Genomic DNA, 27882 nt, shown 5'->3' with positions numbered 1-27882 from the left:
TTGAGACTACTGCTTGAACTGTCGATAAATAAACGCCACTCATTTGGATGATATTGTACAACACTCGTTTCAGTTAGTAAACCTGACACATTGTTACAGTAAACAAACCCACACTCGTGTTTAAAATATTGTACAAGATTACTTTCCCTGCTACGATAAAAAGTTATCTTCGTATCTTGCTCCAGTAAGTTTTTTTCATTTAATCTTGAAGCTAACAATTCCGATGATTCCTTTGATAGGACCAAATCTCTTGCTAAGTCATTCAATTCCGCTTGAGTAAAACGTTGCAGTCCAGAACTAGAAATTAAATTTTCATTGTCTAAATCAACATCCAGGTCTTGCTCCTCAAGAACATCTGGCATATCCCGATCATGCTCGTTCTCAAGTAAAGGAAGTCCTTTATAAATTGGCATGGCTATTTCATTGGAATGAGCAATTGGCTGAATTGCTGAGTCGAGATTTGGATACACAATTTTTTTCTTATTCTTCTTATTATAACCAGAAGTCTGAACTAAACAAAAATAGCAATCATCTACGTGATTTTTCGGTTCATGCCAAATCATTGGAATGCTGAAAGCTAATTTTTGGCGTTTTCCCTTGTTCCACTGTCCTAAATTTTCTACACATGACTTACACACTTTATTTGGAGCCCATGACTTGTCCTGATCTGCACTTTTTACGTCAAAGTATGCAAAATACACTTTCTTAACGAAATCAGTGATATTTTTCCTGATACTTGACTGGGAACAGTAAAGCTGCCACAAATGTAGCAGAATGTCTACACTATCGACACAATTTCGAGTAGCAGACATGATGTATTTTCTTCACTGCCAACTAACATGCAATTAACAAGACAAAAAAAAACAGAGACTTTATTGAAACGTTATAAGCGCTCATCATACTTTCATGATCGATTAAAGATTGACTGATTTCGACGTTCTTTGTCTGCTATGATGCATATAGCATTCATTTTTTAGGCAGTTGTCATCGCCTACTTTTCATCGCCTAAATGTATTAGGTCGGTTATCGGCCTCTCTCGCATTCAAAGCGCCAGTACGTGCCGTTGCAGGTTCTTACACATTTATTCGTTTACTAACAAGCGAGAGCGGTGAGCGCTCCGATTCTGATCTGTGCACCGCTTTGAATAATAGGCTATATCTTCGGGAATTTTTCGAATTTCTTGATAAAAAGTTAGGAACAGATTTTTAAAAGTACATATTTTCAGAAAATAATATTAAAAAATCGATTTTTTTTTGATCCTCTAAATAGTACTGCCTCCTTAAAACTATCAAAAACTTACAAATTAGCAAAAAGGAAAATGCCATAGAGGAAAAACCTGACGTGATAGAGAAAAATGGGTTTGATATTTGTAATCAGCAGAAAAAAAAATTTTTTTTGTTGGCCAGTGTTATCATTGTGAGAAAGGATTTTCATCGCTCCTTCAAATAAAAACTTTCTTCCCTTCATGTATTAGGTCTAGTGGCCTGTTATTGGCCTATCCTTAGCCCTTCTAAGCTGTACCTGTCTCTAGGATAAGGTGGCTAGCCCTATGCTTCCCGGTGTGTCCTATGTCTGTAGATGTGTGTGTTCACAGGGCCTGCTTGCAGGAGGAAAAAACCCTGTGCAGTCCATGCCCAAGACCAGCTAACTTGGCTATGTCTGAGAAAGATCCTTAAGCTTCTCATGTTGATGATGGGAATCAAACCCAGGACACTCCTTTCCAATGCATACAGTTCCAAAGCACATAGCCACTCGGCTAACCACGCTGACCCAAAAACAAAATACAGAAATCGTCTTAGTGAGGGTGCCGATCTTTGACTGAAGTTGACCAATATTGAGCTAGATATCCAGCAACTCTGCAAGGACCAAGAAGCTAAACCATCTCATTAAAAGTAAGTAGAAACATAATTATATCATGTTGTTTATTTTTTAACTGTATATATTAAAACACAGAAAAATAAGTAAATAATTAATTTATTAACTTATTGCTGATATATTGCTGGTGTTATAACCAGCATCTTCAGAGCACAGAAACACAGTTTGTCACAATACGTGAGACTATAACAACAACATGGTGTAGTCAACGGACTAGTTAAACAAAATTGTAGCAGCAACACAAAGACTAGAGTCCTGATTTTGGCGCCCTCTATCTGAAAAAAAAAATTGCAGCTATCACATAAGACTAGATTCCTAAACAGAGAAAAAAATCGGTACTAGTTTTTTCTTAAGATGACTGTCTCCCAGATTTTAGGCAAATTTATACAGCCATATTTGTTGAGATTTGGAGTGTGTTTCAGGGCTTCTGTTGCCTCTAAAACAGTCTCTCCAACTTGTAAGAGCGTCTGTGCAGTACTTTTGTGTTCTTCCAGTTGATCCTGTTTGCAGGGGTATCCAGAGCGTGGTCTGCTAGGCCCGACTTGCCATAGTGATAATGCCGGATGTATCTTTTGTGTTTGCTGATGCAGATGTTCACAGTTCTTCCTGTTTGACCGTAGTAGGCTTGATTACATGAGCAGGGTACTTCGTAGACTCCTGGATGTGATAAAAGGGGAATGCTGTCCTTGGGTGAGCTAACCCACTGAGTGAGAGCAATCTGTTCCAATGACAATGCTCTTGCTGCTGAACTGGCTCACTTACGCCACACCATCTTGGCCAATGGCTATAATCCCCATAAGATAAACAAAATACTAAACGCTCCTAAGAAACCCCTCCCACTATCCACCACAGAGAACTACAACAAAACAGTCACCATCCTATACATTAAAGGCACATCCGAAAAGATTTCAAGAATTCTTAATAAACATAAACTACGCACCACATTCAGACCTTGTGGCAAATTAGCAACCCTTATCTGCTCACCCGAGGACAGCATTTCCCCTTTATCACATCCTGGAGTCTATGAAGTATCCTGCTCATGTAATCAAGCCTACTACGGTCAAACAGGAAGAACTGTGAACATCCGCATAAGCGAACACAAAAGATACATCCGGCATTATCACTATGGCAAGTCGGGCCTAGCAGACCATGCTCTGGATACCCCTGCACACAGGATCAATTGGAAGAACACAAAAGTACTGCACATAAGCTCTTACAAGTCGGAGAGATTGTTTTAGAGGCAACAGAAGCCCTTAAACACACTTTAAATCTCAACAAATATGGCTGTATAAATTTGTCTAAAATCTGGGACAGTCATCTTAAGGAAAAAACTAGTACCAGTTTTTTTCTCTGTTTAGGACTCTGGTCTTATGTGATAGCTGCAATTTCCCCCCCCCCCCCCCCAGATTGAGGATGCCAAAATCAGGACTCTAGTCTTTGTGTTGCTGCTACAATTTTGTTTAACTAGTCCGTTGATTACACCATGTTGTTATAGTCTCGTATATTGTGACAAACTGTGTTTTTGTGCTCTGAAGATGCTGGTTATAACACCAGTTAAATATCAGCAATAAGTTAATAAATTATTTACTTATTTTTCTGTGTTCTAATATATACCGTTAAAAAATAAATAACATGTACAACGAACGCATAAGTCTGTCCACACATATAATTATATCATATTATTTCTTTAATGAAAATTAAAACTTTGTTCAATGATGATACACGTTTACTTCCAATTTAATTATGTTTCCATATATATTCAAATTTTGTCATGTTGTACCATCAGGATCAGATCTTCACTTTACGACAAATAGTTGAGAAAGCATGGGAATATAACAAAGATCTGTATTTAAGTTTTGTCGATTTGGCATATGACAAGGTGCCAAGAGAGAAGCTATTCAATACGCTGCAGTTACATGGTGTCAATGGGGCATTATATCAAGCAATACTTAGTCTTTATTTGAGTTGTGAGTCAGCAGTTAGAATTGAAGGAAGTACAGGAAGATGGTTTAATGTTAAATCTGGTGTGAGACAAGGATGTACATTATCCCCTCTGTTATTCATTATCTATATGGATCACATTATGAAGGAATGTGGTATTAAACCTGATATCAAAATTGGAGATGTTAATGTCAGCTCTTTGCTTTATGCGGATGATGTTATACTTCTAAATAAATCCGCTACAAGTCTGCAAGATTCTCTGACTAAATTGAATAGCTGTTGTAATAGATATGGTATGAAGGTCAGCAATAAAAAGACAAAGACAATGAAAATAGGCAGAATCATTGAAAATGTCAACTGTGTTGTGAATGGAGAACCTGTGGAACAAGTAAAACATTTCAGCTACTTAGGCACAATTTTTACTGAAGATGGTAAACTAAATATAGAAATAGACAACAGAATCAGCAAAGCTGGTATCGTGGGAAGTCAATTGAATAAATTCATATGGAATAAGAAAGAAATTAGTCGGAACACTGAATTAGCTGTATACAAGACTGTGTTCAAACCAATTTTAACTTATGGATCTGAGAGCTGGGTCAGAAGTAAAACACTTGACCAAAGACTAGAGACCGCAGATATGAGAGTCCTGAGAAAGATTAGAGGCGTGAACAGATGGCATCAATGGCAATATCATATTAAAAATGAGGATATTAGGAAAGAACTTGACATTGTCAGCATCCAGGAATGCGTTAGCAGAGCTAATCTCAGATGGTATGGTCACTTAAATAGAATGGGAGAGGAAAGATTAGCAAAACAAGTGTTCTCTGCCAGGTTGGCAGGAAAACGACCCAGAGGAAGACCAAGATATAGGTGAATTGATACGGTACAAAGTGCCTTAGATGATAGAAATATAAGATCTGATAATGTTGGAGTCTTGACAAGTAACAGACTGATTTGGAGGAAAATTGTAGATAGGAAGTTAGTAACGATGTAATTTTTTCATGTAGTACTGTCATATCCTGTACACCCCTTGAGGGTACATGGCAGGAATTTGATGATGATGATGATGATAACTCCTTATGCCACGATACCGTGAGCTACCGCCTAAGTTTGTCATAATTGCCAGCTTTGTATTGTATTGAATTTGCCAGTTCCACATAAACAAATTATATGTCAATTATTTTAAATAAAATAAAAAAAAGATAGGAAGTTAGTAATGATGTAATTTTTTCATGTAGTACTGTCATATCCTGTACACCCCTTGAGGGTACATGGCAGGAATTTGATGATGATGATATATATTCAAAAGATGCTTTTAGATTTATTATGTTATAAAGGCACAGTTTTTCTCAAATGTTTTGTAATCCCCACATAGGTTTCTAAACAAATTACATAATTTAGTGGTCTGTAGAATTGTTTTAGGAATTTTACTGGTTCTTGGGCTAAGAAAGGTTGAGAAACTGATCTAATGGATAGGGTGACAACTAGGGTTGACCGAAATGAACATGCAGCTCCCCCCCCCCCACCCAATGATTTCATTTGCAATAATCCTGTGATAAATTTTGAATCTTAAGTTTTAAATATTTTGCTTCGAAAGAATAATGGATATTTGATATCCTTTCATTTGTTATGTATGATACATTTTCTTGTAATGAAATCTTATGTCTGGCAAAAAGCACCATGTGAATGATATTGTTGCAAGGAATTTCCTTTTATTTGATTTAGATGATTTTGGATGTTTTGTGAATTATTGTTATATTAAATGCCAGATCTTGTTTTGAGAATTATATTTTTGTAATGCTATTCTAGAGATGTCTATGCTTTACATCCAGTGATTAAACAGCTATTCTGTCAAAATGAGCCATTAGTTGTATAACAAATCATATTTTACATTTGGTGATAAGTTATGAAAATTATTTTAACATACTGATTAGTGATGAAGCATTCTTTCATTTTTGAAACTATATTTAGACCTCAAGAGTTGGATGATGCTGCACGTCGCAGATTAGTGAAAAGGCTATATATTCCTCTTCCAGAATCTTCAGCACGAAAGCAGATTATACAGGTTTTACTGAATAATCATAGCCATAGCTTAACCTCAGGAGAGTTGGACATTATTTGTGAGAAAACTGAGGGTAAATTTTAAAGTTGTTGCAGTAAAAATTTGTTTCAAAAATAGCTACAGTTATCAGTCTATATTTTCAAGCTTTCTTAACAGTCTGCTTAATTTTTGAAGTATTAATGTTGAATTGACTTGAGCTAAATTGGTTAAAAATGTAACAGAATTTTCAATTAAGTATTGATAGTAAAAGAAATGTACAACTGACTCAATACAACAAACTTATATGGACCACAAGAGCAATTTGTTACAGTAATTTTTTTTTTTTTTTTTTTTAAATGTGTAGCATTGTATCTATGAGACATTGGTTGGGACTTTCCATTGGTTTTCTTGTAGTGAGTAAATGTTCTATAGTGAGAGTTGACTGTAGAAACTTGTGCATAAAGAAAAAACACAGCTTTCCCTCTTGCATGTGGAACATACAGAACATGTGAAATTAAGTCATGAATTTAATGTTAGTTCATAAATTGGTATATCTCAAGTTTAATTTCAGCCATTCCAATCTCAGTTAAAGCACTGACATTTATCATTTGATTTTTTTTTTCTCCCCAATATGATCAAATTATGAAAGGTGGAAAGATTTAAATTTCATTTGGAAAAAATGAAGAACATTTAAGTTAAATTTGTCTTGCAATATTTTCTTAATAAACTAATCACTAAGTTTCTTATTTAAAAAAATGTCATCTTGCAATCTTTTTAAATTTAGAATAATAAATATCCAGTATTATTTTATATGAAGTAGGCAAACCTAGCAATCAAGAATTCACTTGCATAAAATACAACATCCAAACAAACATCGGCAACTGAGTTAGTCTAGTTCACCATGTGGTCTGTGATGACAACAAGAATATTATTAATATTATATGGGTGGTAACAGCATAAATGCAAAAATAGCCGAAATTTGTGTATGTTCAAGTTTGAACACAAGTGTTACATACTCAGTACATGGTTTTTCTGCTGTTTAATTCCCTCCCTTCCCTTTCCTGAAAATCACTGGCATAGCTGTCTCCAGTTATAACTGGTGTGGTTGGTCCCTCTCCACATGATTCCCCCCCCTCCCCAATAAACATAAACTAGCTCTGAGCACATTTTGTAATAGCATTGTATTGTGCTGTAAAATTATAAAGGAATTTTGGTAATTATACAAATTAAGTGGATATTAAATCCAACATCATTTCAAAGCTGACTACAGTAACTATAGAAGTTTCATGTAAAATTTGACCAGAGAGAGATGGGAATACGCCCGCTGCCATACTATGAATTGTCCTAGCCAAACCTAATAGGTGGCATGAATGTTAAAATGCCCATATATTCGCCTCCTATATGTACACACAGCACTAATGTACTATAGCCCTCTCCCATGACACAATAAAAAAAAAAGAGGAAAGTCGAAAAACAGGAACTTGATTCAAATACAACTTATTTATTAATTACTGACCATTTACGAAAAACAAAACTATATTAGAGCCTACCAGTTTCGCCAGAAAACTGTCTGGCTTTTTCAAGGCGTTTACGGAGACATGAAAACTAGTAAATGCAAATTGAAAGAAACATAAAAAACGTTGTAAACCAACTAGTAGCTAAGATTACATGTTCGCGTGACAGAGAGGACTTATTGTTCTTATTCATTATCATGCATGTGTGTTTGTTGTAAACATGTAATGTGATTACTGGCTAGCTGTAGTCCAGATTGATTTAGACAGAGGATCAGGTTTTTCCTCGAACTGTTTAGGATTGCACCCTGATTTCTGTTCAGGTTTCCACCGGTTATTAACACTATTGTGGCTTCCTTGAATAAACGATGTCTGTAGTCGTCATCCAGATATGGCATGGAGCTGTTTTGCCACTCTATCGTGTGGTTAGATGTACAGAAATGATGTGCTAGGCCGGAAGAGATACTTCTGTTGTGGTTTACATCACTAACATGTTCTTTTGGTCTGATTTCTAAACTCCGTGAAGTTTATCCAATGTAGGAAAGACCACAGGAACAAGGAATGTAATATACTCCTGGATATTTGTAGAAAGGCACCTTATCTTTTGGGGATCCTAAAACTTGTCTGATGCTGGTGGTTGGTTTGAAGATCACTCTGATGTTGTAGGCTCTTAGTATTCTAGCTATTTGATAAGAAATTGACTTGATGAAAGGGATCATTACAGTAGGAATGTGCTGGGAGCATGATTCTTCTTGTCTGGGGTTGTCACCGGATAGATATTTTTTGATGATGTTTTGAGGATATCCATTTTGTGGTAATGTATTGGCTATTAGTGAGAGTTCAGTCTGTGTATCCTCCTCTTCTGATATAAACTTTCTGGCCCTATATTTCAACATGTGGATAATGCTCAGTTTGTGTGTCTTGTGATGGTTTGAAGTATAATGAAGATATCTTCCAGTATCTGTGGGCTTTCTGTAAATAGATAATTTGACACTATTTGATTGTTTCTTTATCAAGATGTCTAAAAAATGCAGTTGGTTGTTGTTTTCCACTTCCAGAGTGAATTTTATCTTGTTATGTATTGAGTTGATTTTATCCACAAATGATTTTAAGTTTTCTATGCTGTCTTGCCATATAATGAAGATATCGTCAACATATCTCCCCCATGTAGATGGTCTAGGGGAGATTGTGGAGAGCATTTCTTTTTCAAGTTTTTCCATGAAAAGGTCTGCACAAGATGGTGATAGTGGGCTTCCCATTGCTAGGCCTTCTAATTGTTGGTATATGGTGTTGTTAACCTTGAAGAAATTAGATTGAAGGCAGTGTCTAAACATCTGTATGATGTCTAGAGGAAAGAGATCTTGGATGATGTTTATTACCTCTTCTACTGGTACATTGGTGAAAAGGGATACAACATCTAGACTGGCCAGCATGTCTGTTGGTGCAATCTTAATGGCTTGGAGTTTATTTACAAAATGTTGACTATTCTTGATATAGGATTCTGTTGATCTTATTTTATTATTTAATAAGTTTGCAAGATGCTTTGCCAAAAAGTAGGTAGGTGATGATCTTCCATCAACAATTGGAAGGAGAGGTATATCCTGTTTATGTATTTTAGGTGTCCCATATAGTCTTGGAGTGATAAGATGTGAGGATTTTAGTGTTCTCTTCACTTCTTCTGGCCAAATGTTACAATTTCTGATTAGTTGGTTTGTTTCATTATGATTTTTTATTGTGGGATCTCTGTCTAGGATCTTATAGGTGGAGTTGTCTGATAGTAATATGTTTAACTTATCATAATAATCTTTAGAGTTAAGGATAACTGTAGAATTTTCCTTATCAGCCTTTGTAATAATGATATCTTTGTTTTTCTTCAAGTTGAGAATTGCCTTTCTATCATAAGGAGACGTATTGAGAATAGGTTGTTTGGCTTTGGCTAGGATTATCGTACTTTTGAATCTAATAGTGTTGGCTATGTTTTGCGGTAGTGGATATAGGCCTTTTTCAATTCCACACATGAAATCCATTTTAGAAATGTGTTTGGGCGTAATCGCAAAGTTAAAACCTTTTTTGAGAATGTCAGATTAATTTTTTGTGAGTGGCATATGATTTGACAAATTAAAAATCACTTTGTCGTTTGGGAGGTTGTTTTGTGTCCGATAGTTTTTCTTGTAAAGTTCATTGTTTTGCTGTTTTGCGACTCTATCGTGTGGTTAGATGTACAGAAATGATGTGCTAAGCCAGAAGAGATACTTCTGTTGTGGTTTACATCACCAACATGTTCTTTAGGTCTGATTTCTAAACTCCGTGAAGTTTGTCCAATGTAGGCAAGACCACAGGAGCAAGGAATGTAATATACTCCTGGATATTTGTAGAAAGGCACCTTATCTTTTGGGGATCCTAAAACTTGTCTGATGAGTGATAGAGTGGCAAAGCAGCTCCATGCCATATCTGGATGACGACTACAGACATTGTTTATTCAAGGAAGCTACAATAGTGTTAATAACCAGTGGAAACCTCAACAGAAATCAGGGTGCAATCCTAAACAGTTTGTGGAAAAACCTGATCCTTTGTCCAAATCAATCTGGACTACAGCTAGCCAGTAATCACATTACACGTTTACAACAAACACTCATGCATGATAATGAATAAGAACAATAAGTCCTCTCTGTCACGCGAATGTGTAACCTTAGCTACTAGTTGGTTTACGTTTTTTATGTTCCTTTCAATTTGCATTTACTAGTTTTCATGTCTCCGTAAACGCCTTGAAAAAGCCAGTTTGCTGGCGAAACTGGTAGGCTCTAATGTAGTTTTGTTTTTCGTAAATGGTCAGTAATTAATAATTAAGTTGTATTTGAATTATATAAATGACCAAATATGTTTAGTTTTAACAGGAACTTGCTTATCACTAGTTTTCAGTGTCCTCAACATCTAATCTTCCCTTTTATATTAGACCCAATGGCATATCACAGCTAAGTAACTTAGCCTCTTAGAAACCTAGAGCAGTTAATCCTATCTACACTGTGGCCAGTTTGTCTGTTTTGCAGGATGAAAAACTACATATGAGATTGAATAAATCACTTTCAAATGAAAAGTCCTGCCAAAGGTTCTCGTCCTAGAGAGGATTCGAACCTCGTTCTTTCCAACTAGAGGGCTTCATCTATACCAACTGAGCTACAGATGCTCCATCCTCAACATTGTATTCTGTGCTCAGTATAATTTATTAAATATTTATAATTTATACAATTATAATTATTTATTTGTCCATCCAGGATAGCAATGGCACAAAACTCCACAAATGATCAAAATTCTTTACTAAAAATAAAGAGCCAAAGGCTTCAAATTGGTGTTGCAAAATTATACAAATTAAGTGGATATTAAATCCAACATCATTTCAAAGCAGACTACAGAAACTATAGAGGTTTCATGTAAAATTTGACCAGAGAGCTTACGGGAACAGTAAAGCGGCCATATATTTGCCTCCTATAGGAGGGGAATATATGGGCGCTTTACCTTTCATGCCACCTATTAGGTTTGGCTAGGGCAACTCATAGTATGGCAGTTGGAGACAAATATATGGGTGTATAGTGTTCATGCCACCTATTAGGTTTGGCTAGGGCAACTGGTAGTATGGCGGTAGGAGACAAATATATGGGCACTTTAGTGTTCATGCCACCTGTTTGGTTTGGCTAGGGCAACTCATAGAATGGTGGTGAGCATATTCCCGTAAGCTCTCTGGTCATATTTTACACGAAACTTCTATAGTTTCTGTAGTCTGCTTTGAAATGATGTTGGATTTAATATCCACTTAATATGTATAATTTTGCATCGCCAATTTGAAGCCTTTGGCTCTTTATTTTTAATAAAGAATTTTGGTCATTTGTGGAGTTTTGTGCCATTGCTATCCTGGATGGACAAATAAATAATTATAATTGTATAAATTATAAATGTTTAATAAATTATACTGAGCACAGAATACAATGTTGAGGATGGAGCATTTGTAGTTCAGTTGGTATAGATGAAGCGCTCTAGTTGGAAAGACTTAGGTTCGAATTCTCTCTAGGATGCGAACCTTTAAGGGACTTTTCATTTGAAAGTGATTTATTTAATCTCATATGTAGTTTTTTATCCTGCAAAACAATCAAACTGGCCCAGTGCAGATAGGATTAACTGCTCTGGGTTTCTAAGAGACCAAGTTACTTAGCTGTGATATGGCATTGAGTCTACTATAAAAGGGAAGATGAGATGTTGAGGACATTGAAAAGTAGTGATAAGCAAGTTCCTGTTTTTAGATTTTCCTCTTTTTTTTTTTTTTTTATATTGTGTCATGGATGAGGTTGCATAAGCTATAGTACATTAGTGCTGTGTGTGTGTGCGTACACACACATGTGGGGACAAAAGATTCAGAAGGAAGAAGGAATTTTTTATTTGAAGAGCTGAAGAATTGGCAAGTTACTTCAATGGAATTTAAACTTTGCTGTGATTAGATTTTGACCAGTAACATTTTTATTTTTTAAATGCTTACAGGAATGTGGAAGAATTACAGCCACTTACTTTACTAAATCAGTACTCTTCATCTCTCATGAAACATTTGCAAGAAAGTGGTTCGAGTAGGCTTGCCTTCTTCTTTTGGTTGGTATCGAAAATTTTTAGGAAACCTTTTGTAGTATCATCTCCCCAAATTGTGAAAATAGTATTCTATTGGGATTCATAGAGCTATAGTCTTGCATTCTTCTTGAATGGAAAGTACATAGTTTTTCAAAGGGTAAGGAGTGATGGATTCAATAGGTTTTAGTTTGAAAAGACTAAAGGCACATGACAGCTCAAGAAGAGAAACTGGATCTGTATTGTCAAAAGTAATTGGAGATGAAGTGAGATCTTTCTCGTAAGAAGGAAGACATGACTGTATTTTGGTAGCACTGATGTTGAGAAGGTTGTTCTCTACTGAATAATGGCTGGAGCTCAATTAAGTTGTTTAAGTATAATCAGTATTTAAGGCATTAGTTATGGCAAATCTTTGAAGCATGGAATGTTTGAGGATTGCAAGGTTTGTCTATTGAAAAAGAGAACCTGTATTATCATCAATAAAATTATAGATAGGATTTGAGATCTGGAGGTAAGGGCATTTATGTATTAGAGGAAGTAGGGAGGTGAAAGAAGAGAAGTCATCCACCGTAATATGCAGTGAATGACTAGAGAGAAAATTAATCATTCCACTTAAATTTGATATAAGGTGGACCATAATATGATAATTTGCTAAGTAATGGGTTGTATATAGAGTTGTATACCAAACCAAATTAATTACCCTGAAAATGTCAAAAGTAACGATGTGAGTTTCTCCAATCTTTTCCATCACTTGTGAATTAAGGTTGGTGATGTTGATTAGGACATCCACTTTGGATTAGGAGTAACAGAATCTATACTGGTAATGATGTAAACTTTCATGTGGTGAAGTTAATTGTTGATAACCTCCTCCACTTTTAATTGCTAATATTGGATTTTTTTTTTTTTTTTTTTGGAAAGGCTGAGTATAGGGTTTGCCTTCATGTTGTCAAATAAATCCTAGACCAGTATGAACGATTGTCAAAGCACATAGGATAGATGTAATAAATTCTTGAGCACAAAAAAATTTGTGCACATTGGGGGGGGGGGTATTTCATGGTATCCTAGCTTTTCAAAATTTTTCTGAGGTCTTCTAGTGAAAGATAACTTTCTTAGTAGGAGGCAATTTGCCTTGATTATCATTGTAAGAATTAAAGGAGATGAATGATTGTTAGGTTATCTTTGCCTTCAGATGATGGATGCGAAAGAGGTGAAAACATGGAAGTGCAGAAGTGACACCCAGAGCCTTAAACAACATAATATGACAACATTTGAATTAGGTTATTATTTAGTTACTTGGTTTTCATTTGATGATGATGAAGTGGTGTAGGAAGTGGGGGGGGGGAGCAAAAACAACTGGGCTTTGGATTGTATCATGAGAGAGAGAGTGAGATTAAGAGGGTGAATTGTAAAATTTGATAAGTTTACTAACTAACTAGAATAGACAAAGAAGTTTTTCAGTATATAGAATGAGGGAGAAAACAAAGGGTCATCCCCGGAAGTTAAATGATTGTAGTCAGCAAGGCATAAGGACGTGATTTTTCTCAGAGCAAGTGGTTAATGAGTAGAGTGGTTCCTCTGCAGCATCAGTAAATTAATTAAAATCTATATAATAGCATTGTATCGGTTAAAGTGAACCAATGATATGCACTAAGTCTCCTTGAAAATACTGTAATGCTAACTTGGTGCTACTGTCCAGGTTGCTAAATATGTGCTGTAAACTCTAAAGCTATGAGAATCAAACTTTAATTTACCTGTGAAAATCAGTGAATCAGTTATTCATAAATATTTTGATTTTTAATTATATTATGTCACTCTTTGAACCTGGAGGAAATGCCATCTGCAAAATTCTTCCTCACAACCTCATTTTCCAATGTCTCCCATTTCACGCGGTATAGCTGCTTAGGCCTACCAGCGTTGATGGTAGCATCTGGTTTCTAAAGCCGTAGAGTGCACACAACAAGGTGGTGGTCAGTTGACAGTTCTGCCCCTCTTCTCACACGAACGTCCAACACTGAGGAAAATAGGTCTGCTGAGACTATAAAGAAGTCAATCAGACACCTTTGTTCTAGTGTATCCCCCTGTACCAGGTATATTTATGGACTTCTCGGTGCTGGAAGAAGGTATTCATTATGGACAAGCTGTTAGTACAGCAGAAATCCAATAATTTCAACCCATTCGCATTAAGGTCAGGGGTACCGTTCCTCCCAACCACACCCCTCCATATCTGGTCATCTGTTCCAACATGTGCATTGAAGTCACCCATTAGCAGGACTGATTCTATGTCTGCCACCCTATCAAAAGCAGCATCCACTTCCTCTAGGAAGGCAGAGTATTCTGACTCCATATTAGGTGCATAGGCTTGCACCACAGCCAAATCATGGTTTTTCATCTGAAGCCTTAACACACATACCCGTCCCCCCAATGGGATCCGCTCAGCAACACAGTCTGACAGCTGGGAGCTTGTGAGTATCCCCACACCCGCCTGAACAGACATTGTCGGGCTCACACCAGAGTAGTAGAGCTTCCACCCCTTATCCAGGTCGACAGTTCCAGAGCCTCTCTTCTTGGTTGAAGAAAGCCCGACTAAGTCTAGCTGGTAGCGCTTGGCTTCCTCAACCAGTTTCAACTCCTTCCTGTCAGAGAGAAGATGTTCTAGTTGCCTAAAGCCATAGTCTGGTGCCGTTGTCATTGCCATTTCCGTCCTTTTGCAGAACCATTTCTTTGCACTGCCCCTAAACACCTCCCCAAACGGGTAGCGGGCCCATTGATGAAGGTTCCTCTAGCAGAGTGCTGAGGAGTGGTGTCTAAGGGAGACTGTAACATATTTTTCGAACAGGTCCCTCTGCTTAAAACCCGAACGCGTCCCTTGGTAACCCACGTGACGATGCAGTATGAAAATTTTTTGATGGCCTGATCATGTTACAGTGTTTGATAATGTCCTGTTAGCACAAGACGAAATGACACAGAAAAATAGGAAAGATACCCCTCAAATACTCTAATAGCATTCGGAGGAAGGAGCAAGAAGAGAAGAAAGAAACAAGCAAGGGAGGAAGAGGAGGGACCAGTCTACAGATAATATAACAGATGTATATTACATGAAGTAACGCATGGTCCAGCATCAGGTACCTCGGGTTTGCCACACCCGTACTGACTAAAGTGAGCCCCTGAGGAGATATTATGTCACTCTTGGTCATTATATTACATGCAGTTCACTTTTTATTGCATGCTATTATGTAACTGTTATATTAGTTTTAGTTAAATTTCATTTGTTAACAAACTTCACCAGAAAAGAGTTGCACAGTTTTACTAAAAACAAACATTTTGCATTTGTGGCATAAACTTAAATTTAAATGATATGCACCATTACCTGCAGACATCCAATCTCCAAATTACTGCCATAACAACCACAGTCCATCTTCACAGCAAAGTATACCCTGATTCCTTCCATTACAAGTGTAGTATACCTATGCTTTTGTGCAATCTTATATTCCTTTCCAGAGGATGCCATTTCTTGAATATCCTCTGTTTGATTGTCTGTGGCTTAAGATTCCTTTGCCTCATTATTTATTATTCATCTGCTGTCTCTCCAGCTCCCCCAATTCTGAATATATCATTATGATCTCCGTGAATTCTTATCTTGGAAACTTGATTTCCTTCAACCCAATTACCCTAACGTTGAAGTCATCTTCCTTGGTGACTTTAATATCCACAGCTCTAACTGGCTGCCTTTTGCCAGCCCTATTGACCTAATTAGAAGAGCTACTGAACTGTTTGCTGTAAGTAATAACTTAAAGCAAATTGTTCATTTACCAACCAGGTGACTGAAAACCATCCTTTTTGGTCATCCAGCACTCTTGACATTTCCAGTACCTTCCAACGTCTTCAATAACATTCTCCTCTTGCTCTAATTCCTCAAAGTCGTTCATAAACGCTGCAAGAAGTTTTCGCCATGCTCCTTTTAAACACTTTGCTGACACTTCGTTCCAAGCTGCTTTGATGTTGTTAATGCCCTTCAAAATATTGAAGGGCATTAGTCTTTAATAGTTGTTCCTGAAGTGTCCAAGACTCTTACCATTTCCATAAATGTTATACGAAGGTAATGGCTTTGAAGATTGATATAATCCCCTGATCATCAGTTGCAAAAGTGATGTTGTGTTTGGGGCATGTAAACAACCTTGACATCCAATGGTGTTCTTACTTCAGCAAGGTTTTGAGGATGTCCAGGGGCATTATCCAAAAGAAGCAATGCCTTGGCTTGCAAATCATTTTCTTTATAGAAGCGAAGCATGGTAGGACAAAAACAATTTGTGTACCAATCTATAAAAACATCTTGTGTAACCCAAGCTTTCTTGTTCCATTTCCAATAGACTGCCAACGTGGTTTAAGCTTCAAAGTTCTGGAGACATTTGCACCCAACAAAAGTGTAAGTCTATCTTTTGCAGCTTTAAAACCTGGAGCAGAACGTTCTTCACAAGAAATGAAGGTGTGTGATGATAATTTTTTCCAGTAGAGCCCAGGCTCATCAACATTAAAAACGAGATCAGGAGGATAACTTCCTTGTTCTACATAGTCTTGAAATTATTTAGGAAAAGCAGTGGCTGCCCAACATATGCACTTGGCTTGAGACTTAAATGTCATGAACCAATCTTTGCTTCCTAAAAATTTTCTTCGCCTCATCTGTCTTTTTAAGATCCTCAAAAATTGTTTTTGCTTTCTCAGTTGTAACAGCCTGCTTGCGGGATGAAAAACACCAGGCAAACCGGCCCCGTGAACACACGCAGGGATACAGCCAAGAATACCTTGAGGCATAGGAGTGACCATTCTATCCTCGTATTTTGGTTACGAAATCCAAGCATGCTTGGAAGGTTGTGGGCCTTAAAGGCCTATTAAAGCCATTGGGATAGGATAGGATAGGATAGCTGTAACAGCCTGCATCGGAGGAATGTTTTTCTGATTCCAATGATCCATCCATAATGATAATAATTTTTCCATTTTTTCATGAAGTTTACCCCTGCTATAACTTATGCTTTGCATTTAGTACTGCCGTAGATTGTTGCGCAGACTGTTTTATTCTATCTGCATTTTTCATAATTGTAGTAACAGTCGATGGAGGTAAGTTCATACTTCTACAGACATTAGCATTTGTCTGCCCATCTTCCATTCTTAGAATCATCTCCATCTTCTTTTCAAGTGTAATTGATTTCCGCACCTTCTTAACACCAAGTTCCTAACTTTTCTGCACCTCTTTTATCAGACATGGTATGTGATTACATACTTTATCAATTTAAATATGTATGTATGTAAAAAAAAAAATTAAATAGAACAATTAAGTACATTCAACAGTAAAACTAAGTTTGATACATATACGTCATAGTAGCTCGGTAAACACTCAAACACTAGCAGTCCTGCTAGTGTTTGAGTTCCTGCTAGCATCGTTTCTCAGTCAGACCACACTACAGTAAGAAAGCATGCGCAGGCATCTGGCGTTATTGTGAATCGGCATAAATTGAACCGTCATAAACCGAGGGCTACCTGTATATATATCCTATACACAAGAGGTACAAGAATCTATAGCACATCAGTGCTGTGTGAAGCTCTCTCTCTCAAACACATATGCACACTCCTCATTCATGAGGACTCTGTCCAGCTGCTGTCCTATAGGGTCAGTTTCTACCTTATGACTTTGCTGCATATATTTCCATTAGTACTGTTCATCAGAACTGGCATCCATCATGCATCCCATTTCAGATAAACCTCAGTAGCTAAAAGCAACACTGCTCAACATCTGACTCAAATTGCTGCATCACTGAACCTGCCACTCCCATTCATATTTCTTTCCTTTTACTTCAGTTCTATGGAAAACTTTCCCCTAAAGTATTCCCCAACAACTGTACCCCAAACTCTTCAATAAGAATATTAACATGACTTTGTTCTTGACCTCTGTCCATGTCACAATCAATGTTACATGTAACATTGATTTTATATAGGCTTTGCAGCCTCTCATGTGGGAGTGATAAAAAGTACAAGTGATTTTTGGTGATTTATAGGTTATTCTGGTGCAGATATGGCAAATCTCTGCAAAGAAGCATCTCTGGGACCAATCCGCAGTTTGGATTTTGCCGAAATTGAGCATATATCACCAGATCAGGTAAATAAAAAGAAAGTTATTCATTTGGATTATGTATTATTTATTAAATTTGTGTTTTTTATAGATTGAAATACTTCTGTAGTCCATAATGTTGATAAATCTGCTTATATAGTACCATATGAGAAGTTGACCCTCACTATAGCAAACTTGTAGAGACTACAGGAATGGTTCATTATAGTAGATTGTTTTGACTTAAAATTTTTCAGGAAATGACAATGTATTAAAAAACTTTAATCAATACCTTCCTATATTTTGGCAATGTTACATTGCCATCTTCTGGGAACATAAAACTATGATATGTGCATGTAGGCACTAACAAAAACACATGCGGCTGATGAAGGCAACTGAAGTTGGTCCTAGAGTCCTAAAGGTGCCCCCTATTGGGCTAAATTGGGTTGTCTTAGCTGTTGGCCTGATGTTCTTAGGATGCAAAACTTCCCAAATTTGGGGCAGTCTAATGCACCCAAATTTGTTCAGGTTTAGGAAGTTTTTTTAGAGCTGAGGCTAATTCCAGGAATAATCTTTCGTGCTATATTTGCTGCAGTGTAGTAAAGTAGCTTTTGTCCAGTGCGTATTCTGTGGTGGGTATCTAGAGCATGGTCAGCAAGTCCTGAGTGGCTGTATTAGTGAAACCGGATGTAGTCTTTTTGTTTGGATATCCTGATATTAGCTGTTCCTGCCTGTTTGGCCATAGTAGGACAGTTTACAACTGCAAGGTAGGTCTAGGGGAAGTGTCTGGTCTTTGGAGCAGATAAGGGATGCCAATTTCTTATATGGTTTGTAACAGGTAGTCAGGGCATATTTTTTTTTTGAGTTTTGTTAGCTTTTCAGAACATCCCCTGGATATAAGGAACAGTATGGATTTAATTATAAAAGCTTATGAAAATGGGGAGGGTTGTGATTAACTGGTTTTAATATTTTCTGGATTTTTTGAGGGGTTGTACCCATTGGCTAATAAGGCGTTTGGCCAATGATTAGGGCAAAAATGCCCTACCTATTGTAAGTTCAATAGTTAAGGCATTTTCATCTAAACAGATTAATTTAGCCCTGTTATATAGCCATATTGTTGTGTGTGTGTAGGGGGGCGGGGATTGCTGGTGGATGTATCTACCTGTATGTGTTGGTTTTCTGTAAACAGAGAAAGTCAGGGATCTATCAGGCTGGCATGTAATTTTGCCACCTTCTTGATATTTATTTTCTATATTCTTGCCAAAGTCCTCCCATGACTTTTGTTTAGCTAGTTTTACACAGTGTTTAGCATTCTTGCATTTGTCTCTATATTCTCTAAGAGCACATGCTGACTTATTTGACAGGAACTTTTGGTATGCTTTCTTCTTTTCCTTCACTGCCTCTTTAACTTCCTGTGTCCACCAGGGAGTTCTGATTTTTTTAACCTTACAGACAACCTCACCACATGCTTCTCTGGCAGAATCAATCAATGTTTTCTTCAGTTTGCCACTGAATCTCCAAGGTTTGATTCCTGTTCTCAAACTCTTTCATTTTTTCTTCAATAATCTTTGTGTATTTTAGTCTACAGTTCACATCTGAGAGCTGCTCAACTTTTATTAGCTTTAAAACTTTCTTACATGTTATTCTTTTCAATATGAAATTCAATTTTATCCTGCTCAAGACTAAATAGTGATCACTTCCAATTACAAATCCTCTGTACACTCTGGTGTCCTGCACCAGGGAGAAAACATCACTATCAACAATAACATAGTCAATGAGACTTTTCTTATTCCTAGCCTCTTCTCTCCATGTGAATTTGTGCACATTTTTATGTTGGAACATGGTGTTAGAAATAACCAGTCCACGTCCTGAGCAGAAATCCAACAGATATTTGCCATTATTATTAGCTTTGCTCTTTTCTCCAAATTTTCCCAAAATATTTTTGTATGTCTCGCAATCATTTCCTACTCTGCTATTTAGATCCCCAACAAGGACCAACTTTTCATTTTTTTTTTTGTCAGTTGCTTTTTCTAAAGCCTCAAAAAATTCGTCCACTTCTACCTTAGTAGAAACTTCTGTGGGACCATAGGCACAAATAACTCTCATTGTCCAGTTCCCCATTCTCATATTTGCCCACATTACTCTACTTGAGACTGACTGCCATTCAAGAATATTAGCCTCGTATTTTGTGTTGAATACTATTGCTACTCCTTCTTTTCCTTGATTGTCATTGCCTGAATATAACATTTTGTATTTATTGCTCAGAACGATCTCACCAGTTTTGGTCTTTTTTGTTCTAGTCACCCCTATTATGTCGATCTGGTACTTATGTCAGTTCTTTCCAACGGCATGGCCGCCTCGATCCCCGGACATCACTCCATGTGACTTTTGACTGTGGGAATATTTGAAATCCGTTGTGTATGTTGATGGTGTTTCTACCTTGCATGTCTTGAAAGAGAACATAAAACTGGCTGTTATGAACATCCAATCCGACTCCTTACGCTAAGCTGTAGAGCATGTTACACACCAGATGCAATTTGTTGTGCACATGAAAGGTCAGCACATTGAAAATCGTGTATGTGGTCCAGGGGATCCTGATTCTGATGAATAAAGCATTATTTCCTGTGAGTTCAATCACTACATTAATTTCTGTGTCTCTCGCAAGTTGTTTTAGTTTAATTATTATTATCATTGTAAAGTGCCACATATCCAGCTGGAATGAGTGACACGGCTGTCGCTTACACTGTCGAGGAAACTGGATGTTATTATTCCATTTTATCTGCCTTTAATACAACTATTCGCTTGTTTTTGGCTCCGCCAGTGCCAAAATTTCCCCTATCAGCGACTTTTGGTACATCACCTTTAATCCAATGCCTTCAAAAGTCTCAATATAAAATTTGTCTCATTCCATTTATTGGTTTTAGCTACAAATGCTGCCAAAGAGGGAAAGTTATTTTATGGCCACCCTGTATTTTCTTGAATGTTTTTCTACCCTAGCAAGATATTTATTACATCAATTTTTCTGATGGTATTTGACTTGTAATATCAAGAAAGACTAATAGATTTTATATTTATATTTATAAATGCAATAAATTACTAACATGCAATAAATAAATTGGATTTTATTGTATTCACGTTGTCTTACTGTTCTGCTTTAGTTCTTCTCACTTTAAAATTCTTTAAAGTGTCATATTTAGTTTTTGTGGTATTGCAGATCATTATACCTGCATACAGTTTATATATAATAAGCCAGCATGCTAAAAAGCTACTACAACTTTGCAGGTTCGTCCAATAAACTTAGAAGATTTCCTTGATGCTCTGAAGCAGGTTCGAGCAAGTGTTGGTGCCAGTGATCTTAAATTATATGAAGAGTGGAACAGCAAATATGGAAGTAGTTCATTTTAAATACAGTGCTCTGTTATCCAGTTCTTTTGGGAACTGGATAACAGTTTGCTAGCAGGTTAATGTTCCAAGAAGAAACACTAACCATATTAACTCATTCAAGTAAACCAAAGATCTAGTTATTTGAGGACTAGCTAAGTGGTACATCACTGTATTTATATTTAGCCTGTAATTTGAAATTTAACAATAAAACTTTTATTTAAAAAAAATTGAAATGTTTTAAAACTTCTGTTCTGCAATCACCATACTTAGTAATTTCCACCACAGGCGGAAAGACTATATCTTGTAAAAGATACTCCATGTTTTAAAAGTTGCTGTTATACGTTGCATACAAAAACTTGTTTATGGCAATCCAAAACATGGAAGAGTGAAAGATTCAGAAGAGAAGGCAATGGAGAGGTGAAATTTGGACTTAGCTGTAAATGGATATGGAAGGTAGATGAGTGAATCAGAAAGTGCATGAGGAGGGAGTAATTAAAATAATTTTATTGTTCCTAAGTACACTGGAAACTCTATGTATTACATTTTTGTGAGGAAAGGTTCATATGAGAATTCCTAAGTAAGGAATAAATAAAATAAACCCGAGAAACAAAGACCAGCGTTCTGTGCCAATGAATTTAAATTATACTTGCAAGAAATTATATTCTTGTTTGGGCCTTTTTTGAAGTGTAAACAAGCAAAGCATACTTCCTTTTGGGCGAGTTATGGGAGTGATAGAAGAGGAGAGAATGGGAACAGTAGAAGAGAGTGAATGAGAGAGTTGTATGAATGATAGAAGAGGTGAGAATAGGATAAGTGGAAGAGAGGGAATGAGTGTCAGATATAGGGATGATAGAAGAGGAAAGAATGGAAACAGCAAGAGAGAAGGAATGAGAGCAATGCAAGGGAGCACAGGGACTAGAGATAAAGTGATGTCAGGAAGGCAGGTAAGTAGGGCGAGCACATAGAGAAACTGTTACAAGAGAGAGAGTGAGGGATGCATGTGAGCAATCGAGGAATATGGTGGTAAGAGGTGTAATGTATGGGGACTCAATGATCCGTGGTGTTCAAGGTAGGATGCGTGAGGAGTGTTTGCTAGGAGGAACGATAGAAAGTGTGGCTATGGCAATTAAGAGAGGTGAAAGGGTGGATGAGATGATTGTGATGGTGGGAACAAATGATTTGAGTGGTGGTGTAAATAGGACAGCGAGAGATATGAGATTCTTGCTTGAGGCTGTACGAAAGAAGACATAGAGAGGAAAGATAGTATGTGTGTTGCCTAGGTATGATAATGTCGAGCTGAGCAGAAGAGCAGTGATATTGAATGGCATAATAGCGAGAATGTGTCGGAAGAGAGGATTTGAATATGTGGATGCTTGGAGTGCGTTTGAGAGCAGAGAGGAATTGTATGCGAGAGATCGCCTGCATTTGAATGAGGAAGGATGTAGGCATCTGGAGAGATTGCTGTTCTGAATGAGTCAGTGTGCCACAGTGTGGATGGTAGCAGGGGTGGCCTCTTGTGGGAATAGGTACTCGGGAGAAGGTGGATGACATCAGGTAATGCTGAGCCCAGTGGAGTCTAGAGGGGATAATGCTGGGTATAGAAATAATGGCATTTTTATGCTTTATACCAATGCCAGTAGTATTCGGAATAAGGGAGAGGAATTGGTGGCACTGATAGCATCAGCCTGGCCAAAGATTATTGGGATCACAGAGTCGTGGTTGACTGAAGAGGATATAATAACAGGAATAGAAGTTGTTGGGTACAGCATTTTTCAGCAGGATAGGAAGGGAAAGCGTGGTGGAGTACTGCTTATGATAAGTGAAGACCTATGTCCTCTAAGAGTGGAAGCTTTGGAAGGCTGTGACACTAATGATTTTGAAAGCATATGGTGTGAAGTAGAGGTGGGCAAGACAGGATATTTAGTAGGGTGTTACTACAGACCAAAGAGCACAGAGGGTGGGGACCAGGAGATGTTGAGACAGTTGAGCGTGGCAAGTGCAATAAGAACGATTGTTATGGGAGATTTTAACTACAGCAGTACAGATTGGGGAAAAGGAAGATGCATGTAGCAATAAGGGAATGGAATTTCTAGATTCTTGAGGGACAAATGTCTTAGACAACATGTAACAGAGGGAACAAGAGGTTCAAGAGTTTTGAATTTGGTTATAGCATCAGAAAAGCTGATAATAACTGAGATGACTTCTCTCCCACCAGTTGGAGAGAGTGACCATGTGGTTTTGACTTGGAAAATACATGCAATAGTATCAAAAAGATGGGAATGTATGTGGAATTATTATAAAGCAGGTGATTATAATAGTCTTAGACGTCAACTTGGGGAAGTTTCGTGGAGGGAAGAATTGGATGGCTGGGATATCATTAGTGCTTGGGAAATTGTGAAGGAATATTTGTTAGCAATGGTAAGCTGTATTCCACAAGTGAAGAAAAGGACACAATTTGGAGTAAAGTGGATGACAAACAATATTAAACAGGAGCTACATGCGAAAAAGAGGCTATGGAGGAGATATAAACCCGAGAAACAAAGACCAGTGTTCTGTGCCAATGAATTTAAATTATACTTGTCAAGAAATTATATTCTTGTTTAGGCCTTTTTTGAAGTGTAAACAAGCAAAGCATACTTCCTTTTGGGCGAGTTATGGGAGTGATAGAAGAGGAGAGAATGGGAACAGTAGAAGAGAGGGAATGAGAGAGAGTTGTATGGTGAAAAGACAGGTTGACAGGTGAAGAGAAGATACATGAAGAATATAAGACACAGGCCAGAAGAGTGACTAGTATGGTAAAGAAGGCAAAACTGGAATATGAGAAAAAGATTGGCCCTTAGATCCAAGGAAAATCCTAGGGAATTTTTTAGCTATGTTGCCAGTAGGAGGAGAAATGATGTGGAAGAATGACATTGTGTGATAAAAATGTAAATAGAGTGACTGATGCAGAGGACATAGTGGAATTGTTCAATGAACACTTTATTGGAGTATTTCATCCTGGAGGAGTCAATTTGAATACTAGAGGGATAGAACAGGTTCGAGGTTTAGAGATGCAGGAGGAGAGTGTGTTCCACATAATGAGTACTCCGGATGTTAGTAAAGCTATGGGACTGGATGGTATTTCACCACGAATTTTGAGAGAATGTGCTAAGGAACTGACAGTGCCCTTGACCTGGCTTTTCAATGAAAGTCTGGTTGCGGTAAAGGTGCCCATGGAATGGAAGGAAGATAAGATAGTGCCATTGCATAAGGAGGGTAGCAGACTGGAAGTGTCTAATTATAGGCCAGTTTGTGTGTCATCAGTAGTTAGTAAGATCTTGGAGAAAGTGGTGAGGGACCATATACAGCATTGGGCAGATGAGGGTAATGTTATCTGTGCGAGTCAACATGGATTTGTGAAAGGGCGCTCTTGTTTTAGCAATATGCTAGCCTTTTATGATAACGTTACAAGAGCATTAGATGAGGGGAAAGGCATATACTACCATTTTCCTAGACTTAGCAAATGCATTTGACAGGGTGCCACATGATAAGCTGATATTCAAGTTGCAGCACATTGGTCAACTGGATTCAGGATTGGCTGTCCGATAGGTACCAGAGAGTTGTGTATGGTAGAGCAATATCAAAGAGGCAGAAGGTTACAAGTGGGGTTCCACAGGGCTCAGTACTGGGACCTATATTGTTTAACCTTTATATCAATGACATTGTCCGTGGATTGCAAGGGGATATTCGGTTGTTTGCAGATGATGCGAAGCTGGGAAGGGTTATTAGTAATAGTGCAGATATGGTAGTCCTACAAGAGGATTTGAATAAGCTAGATAGATGGGCAAATGAATGGGGGGGTGTCAGTTGAGTGCAGAAAAATGTAAGGTCTTGAGGTTTGGGACACATCAATGGGATGCTGCATACTCTATGGGAGAAGTTAAACTGGAGGAAGTAGGAGAGACAAGAGACCTGGGGTTGATGATTGATAGAAACCTGAAATTTAGGGGACATATTGCAAAGGTAGTGAAGGTAACACAGAGGATTGCTGCAATAATGAGAAGGACACTGACCTGCAGAGAAAAAATAAATAGAGTTATCATTTCGTTGTATAAGACTCTGATCAGACCACACTTAGACTATTGTTCTCGGATCAGGTCTCCCGGATTTGAAGGCGATAAATTAACTGTGGAAAGGGTACAAAGGCAGATAACAAGGATGGTGTCGGGACTGTACAATGTTAGTTATGAGGATCAGCTGAGGGTTTGTGGACTGCAGAGTTTGGTGGATAGAAGAAGGAGGGCTGATATGATTGAGACTTTTAATCTGTTGAGAGGTGGTTACAGGGTTGACACTGGGGAGTTCTTTCGCTTGGTTGAACAGCAGGAAGGAGTCATGACAAGGGACCATCCTTGGAAGTTATGAAAGGAAACTGTGAGAAAGAGGGTGAGGAGTGGTTTCTTTGCATGGAGGGTGGTTGAACCGTGGAATGCATTGCCTGATGGAGTGGTGAGAACAAGAACGGTCAATGCATTTAAGGAGTGATATGATAGACTTTGTGTTTCCTTGGAGGAACCTCCCGTCGATGAGTCTTTTGACTCCATGGAGGCCTGAATGATGATAATGTATATTGTTATGCATTATGGGATGGGTCATTATCCAGAACAGTTTTGACTTTTATTGAGGTTGGATTCTTAAACTAAATGCATGCATAATGTATCTTTCACATATTTAGGTAATTTCAGCTTGCTGTACGTGCAGACAGTAGAAAATGAACATTTGTGTTTACATTACTGCTGAAATGGACCTTCTTGAGCTGGTTGATCAGACTTTCAGATCTCATTCTATCAGAATTTGTACAAAACTCAAATGCGGAGTTTTACGTAATTTCAGTTGATTTCATATTTTAGAAATAAACTAATTATTTCTCAAATAAGGGTTATCACTTCTGTTGAACAAAAAATTGTTCATTCAGTCCATGTATAATGCATCTTATATGCTGATGTTTCCTGAATGGAAATTGGAGATGCATCAGCATATAGCAAAAAATGGCAAAGTGTGGTTGAAGATCTTTAAAATAGTGTAAAAAGTTCCTGTCTTCTTTGATCCTTGTACCAACCACAAAATCAGACATTCAGAAAGTTGCTATTACGAGCTGTTGGGGATATTTATCCTCTTAAAAATAGTAAAAAAAAAAAAAAAAAAACAGTTAAATTAGAAATTCTCAGTACATTACTGTTACTTAAAATAGTGCTGCATAACTTTATTGCAAATATTTTGCTTACTCATTTTTAAAATTTGAAAGAAAATTTTAATTTTATGATATATATATATTTTCAAACTTTGGTTTCTATGAACAGTGAGGGTTAACGTTCACAGTATTTGAATGTATTATAGATATATACTACCTTTTGAAGATGGGATTGTTTGATTTTGCATTTGAAATGTTCCCCTTTTTTGTCTTCTTGCACACCCGAGGTCTGTAAGGCCACATATCGATGTCGGCATGCACAACATCCAGTGGCCACTGCTCACTCCAAATTCCCCTTCAGGCTGGCAATTCTGGGGTGTTGTTTCTTGCAGACTACTCTCTCAAGCTTTGTCTGCAATTTTGGCCTCTGGACAAGGTGTTGTTCAGGGGCCATACCACAGGTTTCCACACGGTGTCTTGATATGCTTTGGCAGAGGTTTTGACCCCTTTCTTGCAGAAATGTAACTTGAATATCTGGTGAAACTGATTAAAAATTATTTGCAAACAGCAGTGATCCAAGAAAGATTGATTGGTCTAGCAACTATATCGATAGAGGCGGACATAGCTTATAATTTGAATTTAGAAGAGGTTATAAATAGTTTTATTGTGCAATATCCCCATAGAGCAAACATTTAATTAATATTATTATGTGATTGTTTTGTATTAATGTTTCTCTTGTAATAAAAACAAAATAGCAATTGGAGATTTTCTTATATGTTTGTCTTATAATCCATCAGGGGCGATATTTAATTTTGTCTCAGAATCTGGCGACAGTTTTGATGAAGAGTAGATCATGCTTTAATAATGTACTTTTTTATATAATAAAGTGTCATTTGCATTGGATGTAGGCTATACACAATGATACTGCTGATTTTTGCAAAGGTGATGAAGGGACCAGATTCCAAAGAATAATATACAGGGTGTTCGGGATAAATTTGACAGTTTCGTAAGGAAAAAGAAAATCTTCTTTGTATCTATTAAATTTAATGAATTGACAAAAAAACATTACAGGCAGAGTTAATTACAATACTATCAACAAGATTTACTCAAAATAACCACCATTAGCATCGATCACAGCTTCAATTCTGCTTCGGAACCTCGAACAAGCTGATGCTACAGTCTCCCTGGGAAGGGCCGCAAAAACTGTTTAATTTTATCCATTAACTGGGCTTTTGTATTACTGGAAGTGCGATTGGTG

General features: G+C 37.3%; 1 protein-coding gene across 3 annotated transcripts in view; it reads left to right on the top strand.

Moving 5' to 3' along the window:
* The window catches only part of LOC150092456 (fidgetin-like protein 1), a 222289-nt gene extending 200673 nt beyond the window's left edge, over positions 1–21616 (top strand). For all 3 annotated transcript variants that reach the window (XM_090415025.1, XM_090415024.1, XM_090415026.1), the window contains 3 exons: positions 5788–5951; positions 18021–18121; positions 21353–21616. In XM_090415025.1, coding sequence (XP_090271151.1) covers positions 5788–5951; positions 18021–18121; positions 21353–21475 — 388 coding nt within the window. In that variant the 3' untranslated portion in view covers positions 21476–21616. The remainder of the gene's footprint in view (positions 1–5787; positions 5952–18020; positions 18122–21352) is intronic.
* The last annotated feature ends 6266 nt before the right edge of the window (positions 21617–27882 follow it).

This window comes from Typopeltis vanoorti, chromosome 26, assembly GCF_054136105.1.
Source record: "Typopeltis vanoorti isolate ZY-2024b chromosome 26, IOZ_Tvanoo_1.0, whole genome shotgun sequence".
Lineage (NCBI taxonomy): Eukaryota > Metazoa > Arthropoda > Arachnida > Uropygi > Thelyphonidae > Typopeltis > Typopeltis vanoorti.
The sequence above is the reverse complement of the archived record's forward strand: the minus strand, read 5'-3'. Positions and strand labels throughout refer to the sequence as shown.